Here is a 17,191-nt window from a genome sequence, read left to right as displayed (position 1 = left end):
CACTGTTCATGAACTTTGTATTGGTTGATTTTTAGGACAATCCAAGCTCATAGTGAGCTTTAGGAGGTTCTCATGAAGCTCGGGGACGTTCGTTTGGAAGTTTTAGACGTCAGGATCACTGTGTTTGAGGGTGGCCGGGTGAAATTTCCAGACGTGATTTTGAAGGTTTTGGAAGTTTTTAAAGGTATAGATCCCTTCCCCTCTTAATTTAGAGCTCATAGGTGAAAATTTCATGAAAAATGGTGAAGAATTGAGTGAGAAAGGTCGAGTTGCAGGTTTCCGGCGCCGGCGACACTATGCTGGCGACGCGAGGAAGAAGAAAACGCGCGTGGGGGCGCATAGGTCCGTGCCACCCACGGCGCGTGGGGGCACGTGTCAAGCCCAAAATTAATTCTAAAAATTTGTCGACGTCCGTGACGTTGAGTAGGTCACTGTGGTATATTTATATACCCAAATTGAGCACCGTATGAGAAGTTATTGAGAATTGTTGGTTATATGTTTTAAATAACGTTTATATAGTATTCACCGCGGCGGCCCGTGCGGCGGCGCGTGGCCAATGGCCCGTCAATATCATTCTTAGCATGTGTTTAAGGTTCTAGGTTCAGTTTTGATAATTGATGGACGTAAATTGAGTAATTGAACCTAAGTTGGTTACAATTCGTGGTTAGGTGAAAATGTGAATTGACGATCCGACCGTTGAATCATCACCAAACTTTGATACGTTGTAATACGTAATATTTGAGGATTATAGGAACTTACGGATTGGGAATCCGATTTACGGATCTTCCGGAATTGGAGTTGTAAGTTCATAAAATAAAATGTTAACCGTCACTTGGTTTTGGAAATTGACGGAGATCCGACCGTTGGATGGTAAGGAAATTTAGGATGTTGTTCTAGAGATTTATTGTGTACCTCTGGAAGTTATGGATTGGAAATCTGAGTTGCAGATCTTCTGGATCGAACTGCGTAGTGGCGTGTTTTATATAAGTTATATATTCTATCGATATGATTTCTGAGGTTGGATTTGATTATTGTTCTAGGCGCTGATCGTCATGACGCCTTGAAGTATTGTGCTAGGGAGTTGTAGGACGAACTCTAGGTGACTGGGCAGTACTTTCTATTTATACCTATATACTATGAATTTTCCCAGAAATTGAGTTTTAATGAAAGTATGTTTCTAAAATGCCATGCATGCATAATATGAATGATATGAATGATATGAGTTATATGAATTGATAATTGATGCATATATATATATATATATATATATGTGTGAATTGGTGTTGTGGATGCACAGGTAAGTATCAGGTGAGTTTTATATTATTTATGTGAATCATTGATGATGTATATTATGTTGATAGCTCATAACCTGCAATCATGGTGTTAGTGCTTATATTATTCACCTCGCACCGCACACTCACCTTGGATCCAAGTAGGTGCATGTCGTACAAACCATGAGAGGGTTCCGACTGATAGGTGACCTTAGATTATGTGCACATATGATTGATGAGAGAAGCACTAGAGCGTATTATTACACCATTCATGTCGTACAGACTACTTCAGGTAGTTCCGACTTATATGCAGTGTAGTGCCGCACAGGTCACCAAGGTGACTCCGATTGGATTGGATGTTGAGCTATAGAATTAACCGTACAGGACCAACTGCAGGGTCTCCGGTTAATTCACCATATCACCTGTTACATTGATGCATCATTCATTCTGTTTTTGAAATTATAACATGGCATACTTTCTGGTTTTTGAGAAAAATTGATGGTTTGAGATTTATGAAAAGTATTATGCTATTATGCTATTTTCTGGGAAAGTATACAGGTTTTACAGCGAGGGGTTAGAAATGTTTTAAAAGAAAAGTTTTTGAAAAACTTTGTTTTACTGACCCACTCAATTTTGTTTTGCGCCCCTCCAGGTTCTAAATAGCAGAGCTTTGGTGACCACGAGGAATCCAACGGTGTTCTGACAGAATTCACAAAAGTAGGACTCACCCTTGGGTGTTTCATCTTAGTAATTGTATTTTTAAAGCTTCCGAACTGTGTAAATGGTTACGTCACTCTCACGTGACGGCCAGCATGCCCTCTTTCGGGACGGGGTGTGTCAATATATGATGCCAAAAAAATACTCATGTCTCTTCTATGAAGCACCATGTCATATTAGTGAGTTTATTTCAAAACACACAAGAATAACGTTTGGTTATAAATTATAGGTTCCCTTATTCCACGTTTTTCAATGGCTCTAAAATGGAATTTGCCTCTTTCCAATTTGTACAACCATTTTACAATTGTTGACATATAATGGGAAAACGTGACTGAATAACCCTTGATGATCTGAGTAGCTACTATAATCAAAACTCTCGAGTATCGTCAATTCATGGTCCAACGCTTAATTTATAAGTATTTCATTGCTTGGGTACATATACAATGGCTCTTCGGGACTTCCATTGTCACATCTAGGACAATCATCTTACGATGAACTTACAGAATTGGATCATACCCTTTCATGGAGAGTTATTTTCAATCAGGACTTGAACTTATTAATCTCCACTTATAAAGTGTTCAAAGTTTAGAACATATATATATATATATATATATATATATATATATATATATATATATAACTATGTCACTTATGAGATAAGAGCAGATGTATCAACGTTGATTCACAAGTTCTTGAAACTGTCATTTCTCTCCCTAACGGCATGAAGAATTGACCCATCAAAACTGACAAGCCACTAAAAATGAGGCAAATATGCACAATGAAAGAAAGATAAACTTGAATCCCAATTTTTATGGATTGAACCATCTTTGTATACACATTTACTCGTTGGTTGGAAAATAAAAGTCGACCGAAATGATCATGATAATGCATGTGATCAAGATGCATCTCCCAAGAAAAAATTAGCAATGAATTGAATGCTTAAAGCCTAGGGTAAACCATGAGAAATTGTGTCCTCAAAAGTAATCCCGAATGGCATGAAATAGCCCACAAATTTGGGAATTACACTTGTAGTAGCAAGTGAATAATATTATGACACCTTGTACATACATCTAGGTCATTGGTCAAGTGGTCCACAATTAGATGTTGATTAAGATCACAAATACGCTTTCAAATTCTCAAGAAGAAAATGAGGATCCAAGATCAAAATTTAGATGGTATGAGGACCAATTTTCGTGTGTGCAATCCTTGCAAGGACTTGCACAATGCGCTGTGTTGAGGCCTCAAAAATGTCCATATGGATTCATTAGAATCCGACACATCATTGTGGATCATGAATGGCCATGATAATCATGCTATTATTTAGTCACTAAACTTCTAGTTCATGACAAGCGTACACTACTTATATGATTATGCGATACAACACGTAAAAGAAAGTAGAAACCTCTTTGAAGAAAAAAAAAATGAATTGAACTGAATTAAAATATAATTCAATATAGAAATAAATTCAATTCATATGACATCCCGTCCCGAATTTAATATTATTTTATTATCTAACCTTAGAAATTTACAAAAATGCCCTTGATAGGTGGAAATCCTTTGTGGACATTTGAGTCCTTATCACTCCTCATTCCTTTGCATATATTTCTAGGTGGTATCTGTTCTTACGAACATGTGAGTGTGAACGGGCGTAAATTGGATGATTTATGCACATTTCCCAAATAGGGGCAAAATGGTAATTTTACACTCTTGGGAATTTATTACTTGTTTATCAAGACAATAACGAGTTATCGGTATTGCGGGTTGTAGACTGTAATATCGATAGTTTATTCGTTGGGTTTGTTAAGCAAGTGGGTAAGTGGACCCGTCTATGGTAATATTTTTATTAATTAGGCCTCGTGCCTAATTAATTATTATTTGGACATGACCCAATGACACACACTTATTCTCATAGTACTCGACGATGTGAATGCGTGGGCGCCAGTAGAACCGAATTTGGAGTTACAATGAAGATTCTACGAAACATCGAACATTAAGGGCAATTTGGTAATTTTACGTTGTGCGGGGATATATTTTATGTCTTTCCTTTTGTGACCTTGTTTTGTGAGCCAGTAGGGCCCACACCCCACTTTTTCCCTCTCTCATGTGTCCCCTCCATGGTTTCCTCACTTTGTCTCAAGCTCTCTAACTCTTTCGGTATCCCTCTCACTTTTCTCCCTCTCTTCTCTTTCCCCCCATTTTCTCGGCCTCTCTCTACAACTTCCTCTCTCATTCAAACTCTACACTATCTCTCTCCCTCTTAAACTCTTTTTTTTTTTTTCTGTGAATCACAAAAGTTAGGACGAGCTCCCTCACCTCACACTTTCACGTCCCCCTCATCTGTACATGTAAGCACTAACACGGTGGAGCTGCCGTTTTTGCATCAATCTTAGACCACTCAGATCACCACCATGTCTTACATGCCCTTCCCCGAGCCTAGTAATGATCACCAGCGCCATGTTTTTTGGCGAACTCGTGACAACTCTACCATGGTGAGCCTCGGGACCCCTCAACCTCAAATCCTTCTTATTTTGAACTCCTGATAATGTTTTTACCCTTAAAAGTGTGATTGGGGGTGAAGTAGTGTAGAAAAAACCTCGGGGGAAATTTTCCAGAAAACTAGTGAGGAAAACCGTGGCGACAAGCCATTTTCAGATCATTTTTCCGGCCACTCAGACCATAATTGGGTTGCCACTTTGGTATGATTTTGTTCCCTACATTTCTAGCTTCCAATTTTCTTTTCAATCATCGAGTTTGGTGAAGAACTAAGCTCGGAATGAGCTCTAGAAGTTAGCTAAAAAACCTGCAAAATCTGAAAATTTGAGAAGAAGGCTCGTGGGTGTGCGTGGTAGCTCGTGCGGCACCGTATGAAGGAGGCCGAGGTCCCTCTTTAGGTTTCTCAATGTATTGAATCCGAATCTGCCCTCTATTTTCTGAAATTTGATCGTTTTAAAATAGTTCATTTATTAGCCAAACTTTGTACGAATACATAAATTTACGTAAATGGTTTTGTTTCTAGGTGAAACGCATCGCAAGGATCTCTGATGCCCACAAGGCGGGTTTGACCTGACGACATGATTTATCAGTGGGTCTTTGCTTTTAAATATGTTATATTTAATTAGTTTGCATACATATATTTAATAAAGAATTTTCTACATTATGCCTAGATTAGGTTAATGTTTATAAGAATTTGCACATTGACGGAATTTATGAAATTATTCTACATCCTCTGAGATGCACTTGTATGCATATTATTGTTATTATGGGATGCTTTAATTATATTTACAGTCACAAATATTATTATTTTATTATTGTGAATTACGAAATTTACGTAGCATGATCATATTTATATTACTGCTCATCATGCATGCTACACTGGTGTTTGTAATCGCCCAGGCCAGGACTAGTCTTCACATGTATGTTCACATTGCATCGTATGCTCACCTTGGATCCATGGTAGGTGCTATTCTTGTCCTAGATTACTATAGGCGATTAGGACTTGTATGTGACGCGCATAGCGCCAATCTTCACGTAATTGTAGTACTAGAGTGTAAATCATTATTACACCCAGTCCTGTTCATGTCAGAATACCTCTACATGAACTCGTGTGTCAGCATATGTCGATGAGCACCCAATATTATATGTTCGTTTATGCGAGATATGGCGATTATCGAATGTTATATGTTTTATGTGTGAAATATTGCGATCTACCGTATTTCTAAAATATTATTGTTTACGCTAAGTGTTTTCATACTATATGTAGTGTATATATTTGGAAACTATACTTGTTTTAGAGGTTATACGTTTTCGAAAGGGCTTTTACAAAACTTTATTTTCAGGCCCACTCATCCTTATTTTTGCCCTTCCAGGTTTTAGTGGCAGTGCTCATGTCGACGAGGATTTCTGGCAAATGCTAATATAAGGGAATATTTCTGATGGTATAATTCTTATTCTAATTTTACTGTACTTTACTTATGCTTTGATATCACGTGTGAAATGGGTTTGATCCCGCTTACATACGCACTCTTGTACTTAGTCACTTTTAGGTTTAAATTTACTCACATTTTCCACATCACCACTCTTTATGGTTTCGTCACCTTCCTGGTGTTGATCAACACAACTTGATTCGAAGTTCAGGTGAAGATTCTGGATCGAGGTGTGTCAATTAACGAATTCATAATAACATAAGAAAATTGAAATAAAAAAAATTGAAGTCAACATAATATAACAAAATGAAGAGCCAAGCTATTTGGGAGATAACTCGACTGTTAATTGCTTGTAAACTCAATGTGGGAGATAAAACTCAACGACAAAAAAAAAAAATGATTTTCCATTGTATGGATAGCAAGTCTTATACCTCAAAGTGGGTTGTATCCATTGAGTTCAAATTCATGGGAGAATTGTAAAAATTGGCTAAACCTTTTTTTTTTTTTTTTTTTTTTTTAATAAGACTTGGTAAAAATACACCAAATATTGTGGGGTAAGGTAGAGTCATGCTCAATGCCTAATTTCAATATCATAAGTATCAACAAAATAATTTGTCGAATGTAGTTATGCAATGACAACTCGAGGAACTTTAGGCCCTCCAGGATGTTGAATCAATGAACGCTAGATTCTGATTCAATCGAATAATTTGTAATCTAGAATGTGCAATTTCATTCCTAGATTAGAGAAACTACATGTCACATCCCAGCCCGGGCCCCCACTACATCCTGGGCTCGACTCCAATATAGCATGATATTGTCCGCTTTGGGCCCTAACCATGCCCTCACGGTTTTGTTTCTGGGAACTCACACGAGAACTTCCCAGTGGGTCACCCATCATGGGATTGCTTTCACGAGAACTCGCTTAACTTCGGAGTTCCAATGGAACCCGAAGCCAGTAAGCTCCCAAAAGGCTTCGTGCTAAGTAGAGATAAAAATATACATATAAGGCTTACAAGATCTTCATCCTTGGGCAATTTGGGATGTTACAATCCACCCCCCTTAGGGACCCGATGTCCTCGTCAGCACACTTCAGACCAGGGATTGGCTCTGATACCAAATTGTTACATCCCAGCCCGGGCCCCCACCACATCTCGGCCTCGACTCCACCGTAACACGATATTGTCTGCTTTGAGCCCTAACCACGCCCTCACGGTTTTGTTTCTGGGAACTTACGCGAGCAAAATTTCCCAGTGGGTCGCCCATCCTGGAATTGCTCTCGCACAAACTCGCTTAACTTCGGAGTTCTGATGGAACCCGAAGCCAGTGAGATCCTAAAAAGCCTCGTGCTAGGTAGAGATGAGAATATACATATAAGGCTTACAAGATCCACTCCCCTGGGCGATGTGGGATGTGACAATCCACCCCCCTTAGGGGCCCGATGTCCTCGTCGGCACACATCTAGCCAGAGATTGGCTCTGATACCAAATTGTCACATCTCGGCCCGGACCCTCACCACATACCGAGCTCGACTCCACTATAGCACGATATTATCCGCTTTGGGCCCTGACCACGTCCTCACGGTTTTGTTTTTGCTTAACTTCGGAGTTTCAATGGAACCCGAAGCCAATGAGCTCCCAAAAGGGCTCGTGCTAAATAAAGATGAGAATATACATATAAGGCTTACATGATACATTCCTCTGGACGATGTGGGATGTTACACTACATGTCCTGATTTCATTAAAACTCTACATCATAAATAACTCACATAAATTGAGGATCAACACTTCATTGGCTCTTTGATTTCATATAACACACATAAAGTAATAAATAAGTAGTAAATGAAATCATATTTGTGAATGCAACGATTAATTGGTTGGCAATTGGAAGTATAACCATCCGTTGAATGAATAAACTTTTAATTGACCACTGATATCTAAAAGCATACAGGAATTACATCATGATTTAATTCTTGCATACCATGAGTTAAACGAAGAAAATCAGATTAATTATTTATTTGAATTGATTAGCAATTAGAAGTATCATTTATGCCATGACAGGATACCAAGAGAAATCAAACCTCATACTTCTATTAAGTGAATGAATGGCACAAACCGTGAGAATAGCAAACCAATTTGATTCAAACCCAATTTATCAAATATGGAATTGTAATATGAGACTCCATTTGTGTGAAGAAAACCTCACGGTGGTGGGGTTCATATAAAAAAAACTTGGACATCCCCAATAGAAAAAAAAATGCATCAATGATCATATGAAATTTATGAATATAAAGAAGAAAAAAAAAACTCATATGAGTAGAAAAACCACATCGCGCACTTGGTAATCTATGGACGTCATATTACACCATTCAAGTTGTGCATATCATCATGGTATAGAACTCTTTGTGGAGAAACATGTATATGAGAATAAGTTGTACGAAACAAAATTAAGAGCATCATGAAGTCTAATGGTCGAGCACAAAAGAAAACTCTAAACAATGCTTATATGAGCTAAATCGAAAAATTCAATAAAAGAAAATTGAATCAAGAGCGTGTTAATAATGTGTTGGAAATAAAGTATAGAAAAAGAGAGAAACAAGAGAAAGAATGGGGAGGAGAAAACAAAGTGTCAATTTTCATTATCATTAGACCATCTTTATATAGGACATCAAACACATGAGTGGTTGCCCAAATGTTCACTATAGTAACCCAAAAGCTTCTCTACCTTATTATGATGTTTATGATAGTTTACTAACATACACCTTTCAAAAAAAAAAAAAAAAAACATACATTGTACAAGGACAACGACTATTTGTTTCACAACATAATTCATATTTTTAAGATGAATTGTTGGTTTGTTTGATGCACATGCATGATTGGGCAATTACAAATTTAATTAATTTTTTATTTCAAAATAATTTTTAAATGATGGTTAAGAAAATAAATAATTTTAATTATTATAGTTGGTTTGTTTGATGCACATGCATGATTGGGCAATTACAAATTTAATTAATTTTTTATTTCAAAATAATTTTCAAATACCAAAAGCGTTTCCTAGATGCGTTTGATGGACATAAAATAAAGATCTAGTGGAATAGCAAATAGCAATTAGTAAATGGTCTTTTATGTGATTATAATAAAAGCGTTTTCATTTATTTATTTATTTTTATTTTAACAAACGATATTATCTAAACTAAAGGAGAGTAGGTGGGCTTAGCCTCACAATGAGCTAGCAAAAATTTGATTCAAATTCGTCTTTTGGCGAGAATCAAACCTAAGACCTCTCACTTACAAATAAAGAATAATACAACTATACTGTAGTACTAAGTGACTAATAAAAGCGCTTTTAGTTATATATTTTTGAAAAGATAGGGCTATTCATACACATTTTTTAACTTTCCACACACTTGTTTTATTTTTGGCCATCGAATCGAATGAATTGAAGAGAATTAAGGAACAAAAATTAACAGAAGGTGTATAAAAGTTAAAAATGAGTGTGTGGATAGTATCTTCCTTTTTGAAAATGCATATAGAAAGTACTAATACTCATAAGTAGTTTAATAGAAGTATGTCGATTTTTTTCAAAATTTTATGCCAAGCACTGTAAAAGCGTTTTTTGATCTTTATAAGCGTTTCTAATTCTCTCTACCATTTTTTCCAAAAAAAAAAATAAAAAAAAAAATAAAAACCTACTTTCCAATACCAACCGCTTTGAGTTAAAATTATGTATTTAGAGATTATATTGAAAAATAATTGGATTAAAGGCCAGAAGTGACACACCCCGACCGAGACCAAGGCATGCTGGCCGTCATGTGAGAGTGACGTAGCTATGTGCACAGTGCGGAAGCGATAAAGATAGCAAACATATGAATAATTAAAAACCATATTACTAGTGTACACTACTAAACAGAAAGTGATAGGAGTTATACAGTAAACACTCCTAATCAGAGCATAAAGTTTGGGTGCAGTCCAGTAGGACAAGTACTAGTTACACAGTACTGGGAATGTCCTACTATTATTTGAATAGGTCAGAACTGCCGAAGATCCCGAGCCACCTACAGCAATCTTACTTAAAACCTGGAGGGGCGCAAAACAGAAAACGTGAGTGGGCAAAAACAAATGTTTTACAAAATCATTTCATTTATCAACATACTAACCCCTCATTGTAAAACATATAAGATTTTCGCAGAACCAAGATATAAGCATATATAAAATATATTTGAAATCATATCGAGTCAATTCATGCTTCACATAATCATATTCATATGTATGCCATGCCAAAATATAACAAAGTAAACAGTTCAGGTAAGAATGATTTCATGGAAATACGATATGTTAGCCGGAACTCCTGTGGTAGTCTGTACGGCTGAATTCATAGCTTAAACTCAATCTAGCCAGAGTCACTACTATGACCTATACGGCAATATTCTGCACATAAGTCGGAACCACTAAAAAGGGGTCTGTACGACAAGATTGGGTGTAATATAGTTATGCTCAATTTTACTCTCTCAATGCTAGTTATGCGATAATACGTTAGTCACCTACGAGTCGGAACCACCTATAATGGTCTGTACGACAAGACTGTGCACCTAATTGGATCTAATGTGAGCATATGGTGCAGGAGGTGACATAGTATACAAGCTTGTGCCAGTTCTCTCTCTGGCTAAATCGTAATCACCCCGGTGCAGGTTATGAGCTCAGTGTTCATCAATGCATTTATAATCATTCTATTCACAACTAAGGCCTTTGTCTCAACTATTGTATGACTGAGTCTAATGTATCGTTAGACTGCATACGTACCCTGAATAAGGATCAAGTCATTCGTAGTTCACATAATCAAACATAATTTACCTGAACTTACCTGTGCCTCCACAGCACCACATTTATATATATAAATATATATGCAACTATGAAATGCATAACCAAAATATAAAGGCATTTGGCATATTATTTCAAAGCATATTTTCATTTAAAACACATTTCTGGGGAATATAACAAGTATATAACTATATACTGAAAACAAAAGCCCACTCACTGATATGTCGACAGGTCGTAACCCCCGAGTCGCACGTGGATACGCTCATCCTCGGGATAAGTTTCACCTATATGCGAATTAACTATAAAAACGTTATTTTAAAGCACATAGACAAAACTAGCTAATAACTTCTTATATATTGCTCAAAATGGGTATATGAATATACCATAGTGATCTACACAACCTCACGAACATTGTGATATTTTTAGAAAAAATTTCCTATGGCTCACGCGCCCCCACGCACATCGTCTTCAACCTCCAGACTCCGGCGACCGTCGCCGGCGCCGGAAACTGGGCAAAATTTCAAACTCACTATTCTCACTCGTTTCTCAACCATTTTTCATGAAATTTGAACCAAATGAAAGCTTAGAGTGAGAAGAATGGTATTATACCTATTTGAAGCTTCAAATCTCACGAAATCACGTCGGGGAAGCTTCGAAATTTCGACCAAAACTGCAACTCGACGTTTCTCGTGATCCTGACGTCCAAATTCCTTGAACGAGCTACCTCGAGACTCATGAGGACCTCATTAAGCTTCCTATAAGCTTAGAATTCCTTGAAATGCAAGGTTTTACGTCCACGTGAATAGTGCATGAAAATTGGGTTACGGGTTCTTGAGATTTCGAAGGGATTCTTACCTGAAATGGGTACCAATCAACTCGTAGCACCACGAGGAACACAATGGTGCACCCAAAACCTTCGATCTGTGAAGTTTGGGGTGATCTTGAAGCTTGTCCGTACGAATAGCAAAGAGAGAGAGAGAGAGAGAGAGTGAGTGAACCCGAGAGAGAGAGTGTACGGGGAGGAAGAAAGAGAATGAGGTTTGTGTGTGTGTGTGTGTAATCCACGTGGGTCACCCATCCAAAACCACAAAATAATCTTTAAGTCTCAATATGTCATACACACACACGACAATTTCCCCATCCAAGGATAAAACCGTCATTTCTTGTAAGTGGAAGGTCTTAAGTTTAACTCTCACGAATGGTGAGTATGACACTAATTTATTAAAATGTGGCTTAATCCAGATTCTCCACCCCTAATAAGTGTAAATATATAGTGGAATAATAAAAAGGTAAATTATCTATACTAATATATAATGCCACCAGCCCATTTGGGATCATAGGCTTCACCAAAAATAATGGGACAAAAATACTCCCCAAACCAAAAAGTTCAAAAGCAACCCAAAATAATGTAAGGGTAATTTGATAATTTTGTCATAAAAAGATATTTAAATTTTTTTTTTATAATTATTATTTCACTATTACGTGGAATGTCCATCGATTTTTTCTATCATGGTCTAATATTATTCACTTAGTCCAACTGTACAACTCTTTGAATTTATAAGAGCTATGACTTATTATGTAAAGTTGCAATTGTTGTATCGAATCATCATACAATCAGTTATTTATTAAATATTATTTTCTCTATTTTTTAAACACGTTCAAAACATTTTAAGAGGCTCATAGCGCCGGTGATGAAAAAGAAATATTGAAACAATTCACACATATAAATATATTTAAAATATGTAAATCGTACATACTACGTCGTGATTTAAAAAATATATTTTGCACGCGCGTGATCTTATGATACAAGCAACAACCACACATTTGAAGGATCATACTCCATTATTTTATATCATATCATATACAAAAGTAGAGTCACATGCCCCAAAACTATGAATAGGCTGTCTGTTTCAGTATTTTCATTGTCCTCGCATACATTCGTTAGCAATTAACAAGTTTTAACTTTTAAGTCAACAGTTTCATAGTCATATGTCGAATGGTCTGGTATGAGACATGTCATGACGTTGTTAGGATCTCGTATAGGCCTTTATGCCCACTTATTGTTGTTATAATCTTATGTTATTTTGGTCCCATTAGAGTTTTGGTTTTTAATTGGTCTTTAAATTTGTCATAATGTACAGAAATGATCATTTTTTAGTAACATCATTAAAACTTTCATTCAAAATAAAGAGTTTAACGAAACAAATAAGAGATAAAAATTTTGACATAATCAAAGAACCGTCACTCCACATTTTGACAAATTTAAAGACCAATACTCAAAAAAAATTATTTTGCGATTGATCTCAAGTATCATTTTATAGCGCCAAGAAACTATCATACCTTACCAACACCCTAACAATTTCTCAAACTCTTATCCGAACTCTCTCGCATACAATAAGCCCTACGTGGTCTCCTATTCTCATAAATCTCAGATCATGCGTGGCAACAACAAACGGAAATGATTTCTGCACAACCCCTCTTGAGTTTGCTTTGAATTTAGCCAGTCCAAGGACCATAAATAAAGGATGGGCATGGAGAGAAAAGGAGCTTGCGGAAATCACTTCCCGTAAATAAACTCATTTGCCAACAACAAAAAAGAGCAATAAATGCTAGTCCTCTGAGGCTGCTTTAATGCTTTCAAAAGCAACTTCAGAATGAAAGTCAAATATACATGCATGAGAAAAATGGGGGCAAACGAGATGAAAAAATAAATAATGATTTCTATTCGGTTCCTCACTTCCTCTACAACAGAACATGTTTGTATTAACAACTCTTGCCAATTACAAAAGGAGAGAGAGACTCTAATATATCCAGGAGAAAAGCCCGAGAGACTGATGGAACTACGTAGAAGGGAAGAAACTCGTATCGGTCATCTAAAAGAGCAATCTACTGAACTCAAGTTAGAAATCTGTTGTAAGAAGTGTGTCAACTTTCCTCATCCCACTGGCTCTTGGGTATCTCTCCTGATTCAGCAATTACAACCTTCTTTCTCGGTTTTCCACTGTAGGTTCCAGCCCCTCCTTCGATTGTGTACACCATGTCCATTCCCTGAATAACCTTGCCAAAGACAACATGCTCCCCGTCCAACCTGTTCACATGCCAGACATCGTCATTGTATATAACTAGCCTTGCGTTATATAGCAAGTTATACAACTCTAAACTATTTCATATCTCTAGAATGATGCATGTTAATCATTCTCAGAAACTTCAGTGTAATTCTAAACCACAAAGATTCCAAAACTCAGCATCATATAGATGCATGAAAGTTTTCAAGACCTCCTATTAGTAACAAGCGTGTTTAAGGACTTGTGACCCTGAACGAACACAAATACACTTGTTTTGGTGGTCTGCCGAAGATTTCTCTCAATTATTGATTTAATTGCTTTGGTTTTATCAATCTTCATGTGACATTTCAGAAAATTCTTGACACGGCATGTCAAGCCAGACTACTCTGATTGCATCACCACAGGAGAAGCCGGTCAGTAGTACTCAAATAGTGGTTAGAAATTAAGGAGAATCTCTCTAGACAATCTTGGACAGCAGGACCTATCCCAAAGAACAAATGTATACATTTTTTGGAAGTTCTGTATAGTAAGGTAACTATGCATTTGTATTGGCTGTATAAACTCTGAACCTTTGTGCCGAGCCATTATTTCTTATTATGTTGTAATATTAAGAATTCCACCCCCAAAAATAACTTACCAACTAGCTTTAATTGTGGTGATAAAGAACTGTGAACCATTGGAATCAGGTCCTGAATTTACCATAGAAACAACACCTGCACATAAAATGCAGTTTCAGGGGAAAACAAATAAAAATGACTTAGTAACAATTCAGAGAATTATGGAGCTTTAGAAATCCATAAATTGTCAAGAAAAGAAAACCGACAACCATAAACTTATGAAATTAAAGACCTGCGTGTGAATGTTTCACTCTGAAATTCTCATCAGGAAATGTGCCGCCATATATAGATTCATATCCCTTCCCATCACGAGAAACAATATCTCCACCTTGAATCATGAACCCAGATACTATACGATGAAATGGTATTCCCTTATAGTGGAGTAGTTTCCCCTTGACACCTTTTCCCTTTTCCCCTAAATTCAAAGAAAGTTTGAATCAGCATAAAAATAGAAAGAGAAGCCTATGCAGTGATAAAAAATTCAGTAGCTCTAACTACCTGTGCACAACGCCCTAAAATTTTCTGCAGAAAAAAGATTCAGGTGTTAGATAACCATGCTTTATTGTAAAAGAAGAAAGCAAGTTGGAAGTCCACAAAATATCAGTCAAAATCAGCAAGATTGCTAAAATTACTGGCTGAGTTGAGTGTACTCGTACATGTAAAACTCTGTGTTTTCATATTTGCCTGTTTGTCAGCACGGTTCAAGTAATCGGGCATTAAAAACAGATCATCCCAAAGATTCAAACAAGTGTAAATAGTTTGGTTATTAGCATGCATTGAAATGAACCAAACTTGAATTCCAATGTCATGATGTTTAATCTAGTAAGTAATTACAGATCATATCACCATGGACTGTGAACAATATCCCCACATTTGGATATGTAAATGGAGGTGGGTTATCGTCAACCTATTTGTGAACTACATAACAAACTATGACCATTTAAAACATATATTTGTAAGATTCTAATGATAATGTATTAACAAGTGAGATGATCACATACCAACAGTTTTTGGAACAACCTCACCATATAATCCAATCACGATTCTACCTGCAAATATAAAGGTGAATAGAAGTTATTAGTGCATAGGAAAGCAATATAAAATAGGATGAAGATAGTTAACATAATAGTATGGACACGAAGCCAAACCTAAGTGCTGTCCGTCAATATCAATATCAAGGAATACTCTGTGGGTAATTTCAGGCACCTCTTCTATTTGCGCTTCCTCCTAGACATCAAGTTAGAGAGCTAAATCAATTTGTTTGTAATATTAGGCACGAGCGATTCTTTGCTCTTACTGAAAGTGAAGGCATCATTACTTAAAATATAAACGACTAAAACTAAACTCACTTAAGCAGAAATGTAATGATAAAACCATGGACTTCCACGACTTCATCGGATCTGGTACACGAAATGGTCATGCCTAACATGCAGACATGTTTAGTCATCCCTACAAGGTGTTCCTCAAACAAGCTTATTTGAGGGATCCCTCTGTGGTATAAAGGCAGATGTCAAGCACCAAACCAGAATCGAAAGATTCAGAATGCCACACCTACGCACTACCCACCCACGCATGCATTCTGGTATCAATTTTAAGCACATACCATCTGAGAATCATAGATCACACATGGGGCTAGATAATTGAGCCCACAACTACTAAGTTTCAAGAAACCAAATGCCGAAATTGAAATGTATTACGATGACAATCGAAATTACTAGAATCATAGACATGAGCTACATAGACAAGCTCTGTGAATAGCACAATAACAAAATTCACAGAGTCTGACCAACATATAAGGCTCCACCCATCAAACCACTCTTTAAGTCTTAACCCATTTCACCATTTAGCACATTTCAAATTATTAGCACCCAATTAAGCATTCATTAAATAAAGTATTTGTGAATAATTAGTCCCAAATTCTGATTTCCATATGCCAAAATACTAATTAATAGGTTATAAAGCACCAAAATTTGAACAAAACCCATTAAACCCACATTGCCAAACAATTGTTTGAGCATGAAAAAAAAAAAACACAAAATCGCATTCAGATCCATAAACTATAGTTAAAACCCAATAAAAATGACAGAAGAAAAAAACTCACCTTCTTATGGGTGGACGAGAAAACGAAAATTAGGAAAATGGCGAGGACGAAGCAGACGATGAAGGATCGAGGCTGAAGCAGGACGGAGATCTCTCGACGCATCGTTCCGATCCTCTCTCTATGTGAATATGGTTCTGAATTAATTAAGAAGTAGTATATCTACCTTGTTGATCTTCCATGTTAGCGTTCCTCTCTCTAGGAAAGACCTTAAATTCGGTGGTGCCAGTGACCTCTGAACTGAGACAGACACACTGGTGACGGTGAGAGAGAGAAAGAGAGGGAGGGAGAGGGGAGAGGCAGAGGACAAAGACCTGCAATTTCCGGTCCAAGAGACAGAGAGAGCAAGTTCAGGTGCGCTAATCCTATTTATTCTTAATTAAGTGCAAATGATGTCTCAACAGGTCATGACAATTCAACTACGACAACAAAGCAACGTGTTAGAGGCCCATTTCACCGAGGGAAAGATAAAGGAGACTACCGGTGGCAAGGAGAAAAGAGGGAAGGGCTTGATAAAATTGTGAGTTTTATTTTTCATGTTTTGTGTCTTTATTTATACTAATTAGAAAGATAATTTTTTTTTGATGAAAGCAAAATAGCATTAAGAGAGGGTAATTTTTTTTTTTAAATTTTATGAAAGCAAAATAGCATTAAGAGAGGGAAAAATCCCGGGAACACCTAAGGCC

At 36.8% G+C, this 17,191-nt stretch overlaps 1 protein-coding gene across 1 annotated transcript; it reads right to left on the bottom strand.

Moving 5' to 3' along the window:
• Positions 1 to 13,425: 13,425 nt before the first annotated feature.
• Positions 13,426 to 16,953, bottom strand: LOC126587635 (peptidyl-prolyl cis-trans isomerase CYP21-1-like). Its single transcript, XM_050252716.1, has 7 exons — positions 16,509 to 16,953; positions 15,556 to 15,634; positions 15,409 to 15,456; positions 14,906 to 14,929; positions 14,640 to 14,822; positions 14,428 to 14,503; positions 13,426 to 13,813 (listed from the first exon to the last, which is right to left on the bottom strand). The coding sequence occupies exons 1-7, from the start codon at positions 16,608 to 16,610 to the stop codon at positions 13,651 to 13,653; spliced, it is 675 nt and encodes a 224-aa protein (XP_050108673.1). The 5' UTR covers positions 16,611 to 16,953; the 3' UTR covers positions 13,426 to 13,650.
• Positions 16,954 to 17,191: the final 238 nt, after the last annotated feature.

The sequence above is a fragment of the Malus sylvestris genome, chromosome 10 (genome assembly GCF_916048215.2).
Source record: "Malus sylvestris chromosome 10, drMalSylv7.2, whole genome shotgun sequence".
NCBI lineage: Eukaryota > Viridiplantae > Streptophyta > Magnoliopsida > Rosales > Rosaceae > Malus > Malus sylvestris.
The sequence above is the reverse complement of the archived record's forward strand: the minus strand, read 5'-3'. Positions and strand labels throughout refer to the sequence as shown.